We start from the raw sequence: 13538 nt of genomic DNA on the forward strand, positions 1-13538 counted from the left end.
GTGCATTCTCTGAATGTGTGTTATGTGCTGTTAGTATATCTACTTGATATAGTTAGCATAAACGTTCATGAGCATGCATTTGGGACTTTGAAGCACTAAACTTCCGATATTGAGACTGATCAACTTAATATCGATTGGTTGGTGTGTATAGGAACCAGATGGCGCCTCGTGGACGCGGTAGAGGCCGTTGGAGAGGTCATACGAATACTCGTGCGCCGGTGAATAACCCTAATGACCCGGTAAACTTTATGACTGCGTTGGAGAACATGGTTGCTGCTATGCAAGCACTGTTGAGGCTCTTGGTCAACAGATGAACAACCATGGTAATGACGGAGGTGGAGTTCAGGGCCGATGACACTGGCGATTTTTTGAAGGTTAATTCCCCAAAGTTCAAGGGAACTACTAGCCCGACTGAGGCCGATACATGGTTTCAGGCCATGGAATAAGCACTGCAAGCGCAGGTGGTGCCTGAAGGACAGCGTGTTGAGTTTGCTACCTATTTGCTCACTGGCGAAGCGTCGTATTGGTAGCAAGGTATCCGACGTCTCTGCAGCAGGGTGATGATTATATTACTGGGATATCTTCCAAGAGGAGTTCTATAAGAAGTACTTTCCGACTTCTGCTAGGACGGCCAAGAAATTGAATTGTTACAGCTGAAGCAGGGTACTATGTCCGTATCTGAGTATACTGACAAGTTTGAGGAGCTGTTCAGATTCTCTCGTATGTGTCAAGGGACTCCGGTGGAATATGAGGAATGGAAGTGTGTTAAGTACGAAGGAGGACTCCGGAGCGATATTTTCAGTTCAGTGGGACCAATGGAGATTAGGACTTTCTCTGAGTTGGTGAACAAGTGTAGGGTTGCTGAAGAGTGTGTGAAGAGGGCAGCCGCTGAGAAAGGAAGTCACAAAGGGTCATTTCCACAGAACCGAGGGAAGAGCTTTGCACCTAGAGGCCCGTCTTTCAAGAGGGGAGGTTCTTTTAGGAGGCCCAACAACAACTATCCCAGGAAAAAGGTTTGGGAAGCAGCCTTAGAATGATCAAGCTTGTACTAGGTGTGGGAGTCACCATCCAGGAGTACCATGCAAGGCCGGATGGGGTTTGTGCTACAATTGTGGAAAGGCGGGGCATAAAGCCGCAAGTTGTCCGGAGAAGCAAAAGCAAGGTGCTGGGAAAGCACAGCAAACTGGTCGGGTGTTCACCACCTCAGCTGTGGGTGCAGAAGGATCTGAGACACTCATTCGAGGTAACTGTGAAATAGCTGGTCAAACTTTAAATGCTTTATTTGATTCGGGAGCATCGCATTTATTTATTGCATTTGAGAAAGCCCATGAATTAGGATTGAAGATCGTAACCTTAGGTTATGACTTAAAAGTGTATAATGCTACCCATGAAGCCATGGTAACTAGGCTAGGATGCCCGAAAGTTTCGTTTAGGTTCAAGCAGCGTGATTTTGTCCATAATTTAATCTGCTTACCGATGATCGGTCTTGATCTTATCTTGGGATTGGACTGGTTATCCGAAAACCATGTCCTGCTTGATTGTTCTACCAAGTCGGTGTACTTTATGCCAGAGGATACAGAAGGGCCGGTCGTGGTAAATAATTATTACTTGAATTCGATGATGGTGAACTGTTCTGGAATCGAATGTCAGGGTATTTTGTTGTTAACCGCGGGTGTTTCGGGTGATGATCAAAGGTTAGATCAGATTCCGGTAGTGTGTGAGTTTCCGGAAGTGTTTTCCGATGATATTGAGGAATTTCCACCTAACCGAGAGGTCGAGTTTGCTATTGAGTTGGTGCCTGGGGCGGGACCAATCTCAAGTGCTCCTTATAGGATGTCACCGTTAGAGATGGCCGAGCTAAAGTCTCAGTTAGAGGAATTGTTGGGTAAGAACTTTATCCGACCAAGTGTTTCCCTGTGGGGTGCTCCAGTGTTACTGGTAAAGAAGAAAGATGGAAGTATGCGGCTCTGTATGGCCTACAGGCAGCTGAACAAGGTCACCATAAAGAATAAATACCCATTGCGAGAATTGATGATCTCATCGACCAGTTACAAGGAGCTGGGGTTTTCTCTAAGATCAATTTGCGATCCGGTTATCACCAGATAAGGGTGAGGGGTGAGGATATCCCTAAGACCGCTTTCAGGACTCGTTATGGTCATTACGAGTATACTGTAATGTTCTTTGGGTTGACGAACGCTCTTGCAGTATTCATGGATTACATGAATAGAGTATTCCGTCTGTTTCTGGATAAATTCGTTGTTGTCTTCATTGACGACATACTGATTTACTCCAAGACTGAAGAAGAGCATGCAGAACACTTGAGGACCGTGTTGCAGATTTTAAAGGAGAAGAAACTCTATGCGAAACTGTCTAAGTGTGAGTTTTGGAAGGATGAGGTGAAGTTTTTGGGTCACGTGGTGAGTAAGAAGGGAATAGTCGTAGATCCAACTAAGGTAGAAGCTGTGATGGATTGGAAGCAACTAACCACAGTAACTGAGATAAGGAGTTTTCTCGGTTTAGCTGGCTATTATCGAAGGTTCATCAAAGGCTTTTCGCAATTAGCTTTGCCGTTGACAAAGTTAACTCGCAAAGACACTCCGTTTGTTTGGACTCCTGAGTGCGAGGAGAGCTTTCAGACATTGAAGAAAAAGTTGACCACTGCACCTGTGTTAGTGTTACCTGAGCCGAACGAGCCTTTTGAGGTGTAATGTGATGCATCGTTAAAGGGCCTAGGGTGCGTGCTGATGCAGCATCATAATGTGGTGGCGTATGCCTCACGACAGTTGAGACCTCACGAAGTTAGTTATCCTACGCATGATTTGGAACTCGCTGCGGTTGTGTTTGCCTTGAAGGTGTGGAGGCATTATCTCTATGGGGTTAAGTTCTAAGTCTTCTCCGATCACAAGAGCTTGAAATACCTCTTTGATCAGAAAGAGCTTAATATGAGGCAAAGGAGGTGGATGGAATTGTTGAAAGACTATGACTTTGAGTTAAATTACCATCCTGGAAAGGCGAATATAGTGGCGGATGCGTTAAGTCGAAAGTCGTTATATGCGTCTTGGATGATGCTTCAAGAGGAGAAGTTGCTCAAGGGATTCGAGAGTCTAAAAATTGGTGCCCGAGAAGTATCTGGAACCTTGTGTTTGAGCCGATTGGAAATCTCGAGTGACTTTAAGTCCGAACTCCTAAAGGCTCATGAAAATGATGAAGCGTTATGGAAGGTGTTACCGGCTATCGAGCAAGGAAAACAGTGGAGAGTGTCGGAAGAAAAAGATGGGTTATGGAGATTCAAGGGTAGAATCATTGTGCCGGATGTTGGTACTTTGAGGCAAGATATCTTAAAGGAGGCACACAAAAGCGGATTCTCCATTCACCCGGGAAGTACTAAGATGTACCATGATTTAAAGGCGATGTTTTGGTGGCCGGGTATGAAGAATGATGTGGCGGAATATGTTTCAAAGTGCTTAACTTGTTAAAAGGTAAAGATTGAACATCAAAGACCTTCCGGGATGTTGCAACCCTTAGAGGTTCCGCAATGGAAGTGGGAAAGTATTGCAATGGACTTTGTGTCGGGATTGCCAAGGACTAGGACTGGTTTTGATGCTATCTGGGTGATCGTGGACCGACTGACGAAGTCAGCTCACTTTTTACCCGTTCGGATGACTTACACCCTTGAGGAGCTAGCTCGGTTATACATAAAGGAGATTGTGAGACTCCATGGTGTACCTGCTACTATAATCTCTGATAGAGATCCTCGTTTCACTTCGAGGTTCTGGGGTGCATTTCAGAAAGCTTTTGGAACTCGATTAAGCTTGAGTACAGCGTACCATCCTCAAACAGATGGTCAATCCGAGAGGACGATCCAAACACTAGAGGATATGTTGAGAGCTTGTGTTTTGGACCAACCGGCGAGTTGGGATCGGTATATGCCGTTAGTAGAGTTTGCATACAATAATAGTTACCATGCGAGCATCGGAATGGCTCCGTATGAGGCTTTGTATGGGAGAAAATGTCAATCACCACTATGTTGGTATGAAGCTGGAGAGAAAGGCTTGTTGGGGCCGGAAATGATAGCTGAGACCACTGAACAAGTCAAGAAAATCCGAGATAGGATGCTTACGGCGCAGAGTCGTCAAAAGAGTTACGCCGATCAAAGGCGGAAGCCCTTAGAATTTGAGGCAGGAGATCATGTTTTCCTGAAAGTTACTCCGACCACAGGAGTAGGTAGAGCGATTAAAGCAAAGAAGTTGAATCCTCGATACATTGGTCCATTTCAGATCTTGGAGAGGATTGGGCCGGTGGCGTATCGGGTGGCTCTACCACCCCATCTTTCAAACCTGCACGACGTATTTCACGTGTCACAGCTTCGAAAGTACACTCCTGATGCTAGCCATGTGTTAGAACCCGAATCGGTTCAGTTAAGAGAAGATTTGACGCTTCCAGTGGCTCCAGTCAGAATTGATGATACTAGTATCAAACGGTTGCGTGGAAAAGAGGTTTCATTAGTCAAAGTGGCTTGGAGTCGAGGCGGTGTTGAGGAACACACTTGGGAACTTGAGTCGGAGATGCAAACGGATTATCCGCACTTACTCTCAGGTAATTGACTTTGAATTTGAATTTTGTGGGCAAAATTCCCAATTAGGTGGGTAGAATGTAAGATCCGGTTAATTAACGGCTAATTAACCCATAAATGAGAATTTATTCTAGAAAGCCAAAAATGTTATTTTTATGGCTTAATATGATAGAGGAAATTGAGACGAGAATTTCGGTACCAATTTTATAGAAATCGGACCAAGATTGGACCCAACGGGCCAAACCGGGCCAACCGGACCCAAAGTGGGCCCTTGGCCCAACTAAACTAAACCAAAACCCTAGTTTTCAGCACTCTCTCTCCTCATTTGAGACACTAAACACGCTGAAATGGAGGCCATGGAGGGAAGAACACTCTCTCAAGTTCTATCTCTCACTTGATCTTCAAACCACCATAACTTTTGATCTAGAGCTCCGATTGCCGCTCCGTTTGCGGCCACGTGTTCACCGCGGAGAGCTCTACAAAACCCATACAATTAATCTTGAGGTAAGCCACGTTTTACTGTTCGAAATTCCAGCCCTTGATTTCGAGTTTCATGAGTAAAAATGTTGAGATTTTGGGTTCTTTGATGTTATAGGACCCAACTCTCTTGAAGGAGAAGGTTAATCTTGTCTCCTTGGACCTTGGGTGTGGTAAGATTCTCAACCCTAGTGTAAATTATTGTTCTATGATGTTTGGGTATTGAGATGTTGTGTATGGGTACAATGATTGTGGCTTAGGTTGTGTATATGTGAATATTGGAGCTTGATTGGTGATTTTGGAAAGCTTGGAAGAGGGTTTTGTGTGATAAAATCTGTTCTTGGAGGTGTTGATACCTTGAGAGCTTGTGGACAAGTGGTTTGGAAGTGCTCCGGTTGAACTTGGGAAATCGGCTAAGGTATGGTTTCGGTTTCCCGTATCTAATATGTAATGTGGTAGGAAATACTTAGGCTAGAGGCCCTAAGATAGGCATTGAATTGATGATGTTGTGGAATGGTTGAGATATATGATGTGATCATATGTGTGATTATGAATATTGATGCCTTGATTGTGTGATATATGAGAAAATGCATGTTGTGATATATGCTTGATGAATGATTGAGGTTGAATTGATGGGTGGTGCCATATTGTTGGTGAGTATGATGATTATGTATAATGATGGTTGATTGGAAATTGATATTGTTAGAAATTGGGATGAGAAGGATGTATGACATAATATTGTGTTTATCCTTTGGCCTTTTGATTGAGAAATGTTAAAATGGTTGGAGGTAGTTTTGAGAATTTTGGTAAAATGTCAATGCGTGAGTTGAGGATGGCTTGTTGTTGAATTTGGTACACTTTGATTGATTTCAAAGAAAAGGGATGAAATTGGCATGTTTTAATTGATTTTGAAAAGAGTTGAAAGTGGCTTGTTTTGAAAATGGCACTTTGTGGTTTTGAATGAAAATATGGTTTTTGGGCATACTTTGACGGGACATAACTTGGACTACGGATCTTTGATTTGTGCCAAATCTGTTTAGAAATGAAATTGGATCCGAGATGTCCATGCCGTTCGAAGAACGGGTGAAAAATGATTTAAAATGAGAGAGTTATGACCGTCGGAAGATTGGGGGTTGAATCTGTGAATTCTGCAGCTTTTAACTTAGAAAATTTTTAGCAGAATGACCCCTCGCGCGTAGGCGCACTTGGCGCGTATGCGCTGTTCTTCGAGAAAGCATCATCCACGCGTGCGCGTGGAGTGCGCGTACGCGTGGCCCTGTTTTCATTCCAAAGTTGATTTTTGAGTTTTAAAAGCCAAACTTCATACTTCTAAGCCTCCAATCTCACCACTTATGTCTTAAATCATTATGATATGCCTAGCATGAGAAAAAAGGGCTAGTGAATGTGGTAACTTGCGAGTGAAGCAAGGGAAAAATGAATGATCCATGAGGATCAAAGATGATTATGTGAGATGTGGAGGATGGCGGTGGAAGTGCTTGTTATGCCATGGGCCGAATGGCCGTAATTGTTAATGAATTGGCTGGTTATGGATTTAACCGTGAGCCGGATGGCTGGATTATGCCGTGTGGCGGCGGAGCCATGTTTATGGGTAAGTATAAATGCATATATGCTGTTGAATGAATTGTGAATGTTGGCACTTCCACCATTGGAGATGAGGGTTTCCCTGGGTAGTAGCAATGGCTAGCCACCATGTGCTCCAGGTTGAGACTCGAAGCTCTGTTAACCCAATGTCGTAAGTGTGGCCGGGCACTGTGAAAGGCCCGGATGAGCTCGCCCCCATAAATATTCACCAGTGATGGTGATGGATAAATATTCACCAGTGAGGGTGATGGATATGGATCATGATTATGATCAAGTTTATGATGAGTATAACTCGAGTTGGGGATGCACGACAGAGGGACAGTCCAATGGCTAGCTACCAGGACTTGTCGGGTTGGCTCTATAACCGACAGATGATATCATCAGCCACTAGGGACAGGCATGCATCATAAGCATACTACATGAATTGTTTGAGATTGCCTATTTGACTGCATATTACTTGCTAATTGCCTAAATGCCTTATCTGTTCCTATTTGTAAATCTCTTGTCTGATATAACTGTGTTTGCTATATTATACTCCTGCTGGTGGTTGGGAGGTCTGAAGGAATTGGAAAGGGAAGTATTAGTTAGACTGAAGAATCTTTAGTCAGTTGCCACTTACGGTTTAGCTTGTTTATAAGCTTTGATATTATCTGGAGGAAGTTCTAGGATTGCCTTCGGCTTTCCTCTATTATTATGTATTATATATGTGGAAGCTGTTACCGTGCTGGGGACCTCTGGTTCTCGCCCATGCGGATTTTGTGGTTTTCAGATGCAGGACGCGAGGCTTCTCGTTGAGGTATGCTGGAGACTTCTGGATTAGCGAAGATCCTTTGTTCTCGGGACTCTATTTTGATTTATATATCTTGTTTAGATACTTTTATCTCCATTAAATAATACAAACTGTGATGACTCCTTCTAGAGGGGATTTTGGAGAATAGGTTTTCTGTATTTGTGTCCCTTTGGGTTTCCTTTGGGGTTTTCCTTATTTTATTATTTGTATATATTACTATGCTCGGACCGGTTATCTTCGCGGCCGGATTTTGAGTCTTGATATTCCTGTTTTTGACACTCCTTTGCATATATGTTATCTCGCGTTCGCTTATCCTTTGCTCGTTGCGTTATCGATCGGAGTGTTGCGTTTTTGAGTTACGATTTTTTTGTTTACCCCCTTTTCTATAAAGGCTCCTAGTTATAATCAATTATTCATACTACTATACGTACTAAATTTTTGTTTTAGAGGTCGTACGACCTTGCCATCTCTGAATTATGACTTAAGCATAAGACTCTGTATGGTAGGGTGTTACATTATGGTATCAGAGCCAGAACCCGGATCGATGTGCCAGCGAGGGCGCTGGACTCCCTTAGGGGGTGGATTGTAAGGCCCACATCGGTTGGAGAGGGGAACGAAGCATGCCTTATAAGGGTGTGGATACCTCTCCCTAGCATGACGCGTTTTGACGAGTGAGTGTGGGGGGCTTAGGCTATCATCCCTATCGTCAAAGGCAAAACCGTGAGGCCTTGTGTGCCAAAGCGGACAATATCGTGCTAGCGGGTGGTCTGGGCTGTTACAGATGGTATCAGAGCCAGAACCCGGATCGATGTGCCAGCGAGGGCGCTGGACTCCCTTAGGGGGGTGGATTGTAAAGCCCACATCGGTTGGAGAGGGGAACGAAGCATGCCTTATAAGGGTGTGGATACCTCTCCCTAGCATGACGCGTTTTGACGAGTGAGTGTGGGGGACTTCGGCTATCATCCCTATCGTCAAAGGCAAAACCGTGAGGCCTTGTGTGCCAAAGCGGACAATATCGTGCTAGCGGGTGGTCTGGGCTGTTACACATGGATGTGTTCCGCAATGCAACTCAAAGTGTCTAAGATAAACCTGCCAGAAGAAAACTTTGTTATAAGTTAGCATTAGAAAGAGTTAAAGCAACAGAAGCACATTATCAAGATACAAGCTCAACAGCTAAAGCAATAACAATGTCAAACATAAATGCAATACAGAAAATCAGTAAGAAACAAAAGAAGAAAGAAAAAAGAAGCAGCAACAAAAGTTAAATACCACCAACAAATAATCACTCTAAACCCTGAAATCAACAATTATTTCAACAAAAATTAAGAAACATCATACTTAAAAATTAAAAAATGGCAACAGCAGCATAACAAATCCATTTTAATCAACAATTTCAACAACACAAAATTAATGATTTAATTAATTTCAGATTCAGAAATCACAAATTAGAGTATCGGACATTCAAAACACTGAAACAGACTCAACAGTGATGACACTAAATTAAACAGAGCATTAGCAAGGAAGAAGAAGAAGAACATTAGCAATATTATTTGAACAAAAAATTCAGAAATTAAAAGTAAGAAGAAGAACCGAGCATTCAGAAACTAAACAAAGCCATCAGTAACTAGAGAAAAATTAAAAGAATCATCAGAGTAACAAAACTTCAAACATTCACAGCAAACTTCAAACCATCAGAGTAACAGATCCAGAACCAAACTTTCAGAGTAACAAAATTTCAAACATTCACAGCAATTAGAAAACAGAGTAACAAAACATTCAGAACCAAACTTCAAGGACCATCAGCAACAGCAACAGATCCAGAACCAACCTTCAAACATTCAGAACAAAACTTCAAACCATCGGCAAATACAAGACAGATTTGAACAAAACTTCAAAAATTGAAGAAGACTTGAACCAAGACCGAAGCAGACTTGAACAAAAATTGAAGCAGACTTGAAGAAAAATCAGAAATAGAGCAAAAATTGAAGAAGACGACCAAAGTGAAGATGAAGAAGAGAAGCCACTAACCTGGGTCCGTGCCGAGAAGCCAGCAAAGATGAAGAGCCGAAGAGGAGCTGGATTAGACGGCGACGCTGAGGAGCTGGGTTAGGCGGCGACGATGGATGGCTAGCGGAGGGCAACGCGGCTAGGGTTTCTTTCATTTAGAGTTCTCCAGAACATGGATGAAGGAATGATTGGGAAAAGAAGGGGGGAGTTGGGTCACGACGGATCACTGGATCGGTGGATCCATTTCTTTTTTTTTACAAGTTTAAAAACGGTGCCGTTTTATCCGAACCGGCCAGTTACCGGTCTGGCCTAACCGATCGGTTCTTGGCCGGTTCGTCGGTTTTCCACCGATTTTCTATCGAACGGTTATAAAAGGAGGACCGGACCGCTTGTACTGCCGGTTCCTGGTTGAACCGGTTCGACCGGCCGGTCCGGTCCGGTTTTCAGAACCTTGATATATATATATATGTATGTAGATGTATATATATGTATATGTAAATATATATATGTATATGTATATACATGTATACATATGTATATATGTATATATGTATGTATGCATACATATGTATATATATATATATATATGTATATGTATATACATATGTATATATGTATGTATACATACATATGTATACATATGTATATGTATGTAGATGTATATGTATATATGTATATATGTATAACTAGAAGCCCGATGAAGGAATAAAGCTCAAATTCGCATAAAGCGGAATTACGAAACGCGAAGTGTTCACACAAGATAACTAAACGCGTAGGTACGGATAGAACAAGACATAATATATATATATATATATATATATATATATATATATATATATATATATATATATATATATATATATATATATATCACACAACACCGTACCACCTGGCCTCCACCACCGCCGGAAAAATTACTCAGGCCGCATAAGGGTAGAATTGAAAACGGAATTTTATATTGGTGTGTACAAATGACTCATTAAAAAATTTGAGGGTACATCTATCCACCGTGTAAAAATTCGGGTATACTTTTGTCTATTTTTTCAATTTTAAATAAAAGCATCATTTCTATTTACTGAATAGTAAAAATTCTCAAACCAAACATCATACAATTGTAACACAAAACAAAGTTTAATTCAATTACAAATTTTTAAATCTGATGAATATAAGAGAGCCAAAGCAAATGGCCTGAACTCTTTCAAGAAACTTGTCATCCTCCTCAGGAAGAAAATGGCCTGCATTATTTGTAAAGAACCAAGGTCGCGTCAAGTATGAAAAAAACTGAATGTTACATTATATATATATATACACACACACATTTATATTACACTTCAGTCACGTTGTTTTTTCAACTTTTGAATCCTTATGGAGCGTAATTCTTGAAGCTTCTCCTAACCAAGAGCATTTCAAGCTGTGATGTGAAATAATATAATGTAACAAAATCAACACCCAAAAGTATAAAGTAAGTAGTGTGGGATAAAAAATAAAATGATTCATGTTGATAGAATAAACATACAGCTAGATGCGGAAATTTCTACAAAAGATTCGATAGTAAAAACAAGGACTTGTGGCAAAGAAAGAGGCAATAGATGCCTTTGACAAAAACAACAACATGGAAAAGAACTACAGGACAAAAGAACAGAACATGATGGTTAACTGCTAAGGAGCATAGCATGATGGAAAAGATTCACATAACTTAGGTAGTCAGTAGACACGAGATATAAAAGTCATCACATAACATTAGGAAATTCTATAGAACATTTGACAAGTTATTCAAAGTTAACATAAACCACAATTTAACAATGATTTACCAGTCATTTGTACAAAAAGGAAGTTTACCTCAGCCTCTAATTTCCTCTTCTCTTCTTTGGCTTTAATCTTAGCAATTTCCTTCATCTTTTCCACCTGCCAAAGACATGTTTTAGACACCCCTAAGACATGTATAACTTACAGTTCAAACTGAAGCAACTAATAATATATCTATACTAATCAAATGTGCAAACAGATTACACAATTACTTAATTTCACCATTTCTCACATCTTACTAAGAAACTAATGAAGAAAAAATAGCAGCAAAAGAAGCAATAGCATATAGCATGTAAACAATTTGAAGCAATACACAGAAATATGTTATTGGAAATATTATGAATTGAAAGCTTTACGACTTAGCTGCTCTCTTAATCTAGAAAAATAGCATATAAACAATATTGTAGCAACATGTTGACTATAATTATGTGTAATGAGGATTTGAAAAACATAAAAAAAATTAAAAAAGTAAAAAATTGAGAAGTTAAATTTATAGCCATTCCTATATAACCACCAAGCCACCGATTAATCCTTGAATTTTGCCAAAGACCACAATCATATATCTGTTTTTGAGAATCATGTGCTTCATATTTTGGACATAAATTAATTCATGCAGACAGCAGACATGCTTTTCCTCTTTAGCCTGGCAACAGCAAAAGCTCACTAGCAAATTCAAAGTAAAAAGTATGCAGGAAAAAACATCAATACCTTGCAGTTTGCAACATCCTTTGAAATCTCCCTTGCTCTCCATTCATCAGCTTCTCGGTCAATGCAATGAAATTCCTCCCGCTCCTATATTTTTTATTTTTTGATAAAGAAAGGACTAAGGAGCCAAACATAGAAACGGGTTTCAAGAAACGGCTACAATAAAGGGCAATGAAAATATCTCGCAAAAACAAAGGGAAAGTAACCTTTGCCAGCATTTCTGCAATACGCTTCCTTTTCTTCTTCCGCCAGCGCTTATTTCTTTTGGACTTGTACACTTTATTCGCAAACTTTGCAGCCGCAGATTTCTCCTCCCATGGACTTACTTCATTCGCAACATATCTGAATGGCTCCAGCTGAGATCTTAGCTTTGACATCAAATAATTAGCTGCTTCAACTGCCAACGATTCTTGGGATTCTATATTAACCCTTCTGTCTTGCAAACATTCTAGAAAACCAGGGAGGTAAGGTTCATTAGATCCATGTTTCACATCTTCTAAAGACACTTTACCATCTTTGATCATCATCAACATCTCTAGCTCCTTTTGCCTAAGAAAAACAGTAAGTTTATAATTTTGATAAGAATATAATTAACAAGCTTACAACATAAAAGCTATTAATTTTGAAGAAACATTAAGTTTAAAAAAGTGAAAGTAATATATGAAGCCAAAATAAAAATATACATTGCCTTTGCAAGATTAAGAATGTCCTGCAATTCTCTGAGGTGTTCACAAACATTTCGGTTTTGCCAAAATAAACTTGAATTTGGTGGATCAGGAGGTAACATTGGAAACTGAGGAGGTCCAAGAGGATGAGGTGGTGGTACAGACTGAAAATGAAATGGATTCATTTCTTTCAAGTATGCACTACTCCTTGATTCAGAGACTAACCCTAAATAAAATAAATAACCAAAAAAAGAAAAAAAAATCAACAGATAAAACCAAAACAAACCATGATATTCATAATCAAACTAAGAAATATTGAAATAACTTGTTTCAGTCCAAACTGATAGAATCATAAAATTACCAAAAACACAGATTCATAACACTGTAGATTTTTAAATTGAGCTTCTGCCAAACTGGGATCCCATTATGCATGATTTTCTATAGAAATTTTTTGTTCTTAAATTCTAAATAAATAATTTAATGTTCAAAATTTTTTTTCTATAGATAGGTTATTTTATTTAATTATCAATTAAATATAAGTTAAAGAGAACAACAGCAACGCCAAAAATGAGAATTTTCACGATATGATAGTTTCTAACAATCACAAAACAGATGAGTTTATCCATCATCAAAACATTAGAACTAATCGAGCTTCTTCATATGCATTCATGTCGAAACGAGCTTCTTCGATGGGTGACAGCGACTGACTAGCAAGTTTCGAGCTTTCTAAAGCTCCAAACTTGGTGTGCGGTCCTATTCCTAAAGCTTATATATATATGTATATACATATATACAAATATATATACATGTCATATATATATGTATATATGTATATATGTATATACATACATATATGTACATATGTATATACATACTGTAACACCCTACCATACAAAGTCTTATGCTTAAGTCA

General features: G+C 40.1%; 1 protein-coding gene and 1 pseudogene across 1 annotated transcript; one reads left to right on the forward strand and one right to left on the reverse strand.

The window, feature by feature from the left end:
- LOC140182951 (uncharacterized) overlaps nucleotides 1–4600 on the forward strand; it is a 13371-nt pseudogene extending 8771 nt beyond the window's left edge.
- Nucleotides 4601–10789: 6189 nt separating this feature from the next.
- On the reverse strand, nucleotides 10790–12878 carry LOC112783832 (U11/U12 small nuclear ribonucleoprotein 59 kDa protein-like). The gene is made up of 5 exons (XM_025826904.3): nucleotides 12644–12878; nucleotides 12167–12509; nucleotides 11964–12047; nucleotides 11289–11354; nucleotides 10790–10860 (listed from the first exon to the last, which is right to left on the reverse strand). Exons 1-5 carry the CDS (start codon nucleotides 12808–12810, stop codon nucleotides 10813–10815), a joined length of 708 nt encoding a protein of 235 aa, XP_025682689.1. The 5' UTR covers nucleotides 12811–12878; the 3' UTR covers nucleotides 10790–10812.
- Between the last annotated feature and the right edge of the window lie 660 nt (nucleotides 12879–13538).

This window comes from Arachis hypogaea, chromosome 20 (genome assembly GCF_003086295.3).
Source record: "Arachis hypogaea cultivar Tifrunner chromosome 20, arahy.Tifrunner.gnm2.J5K5, whole genome shotgun sequence".
NCBI classification, from domain to species: domain Eukaryota; kingdom Viridiplantae; phylum Streptophyta; class Magnoliopsida; order Fabales; family Fabaceae; genus Arachis; species Arachis hypogaea.

What these genes read in the sequence shown, in the direction of transcription:
- LOC112783832 (XM_025826904.3), bottom strand. Translation starts at nt 12,810, where the DNA reads ATGAATCCATTTCATTTTCAGTCTGTACCACCACCTCATCCTCTTGGA. An exon ending in CTTAATCTTGCAAAGGCAAT is followed by an intron (nt 12,510 to 12,643) that starts GTATATTTTTAT and finishes TGTTTTTCTTAG; the next exon opens with GCAAAAGGAGCTAGAGATGT. An exon ending in AGGATGTTGCAAACTGCAAG is followed by an intron (nt 11,355 to 11,963) that starts GTATTGATGTTT and finishes TGTCTTTGGCAG; the next exon opens with GTGGAAAAGATGAAGGAAAT.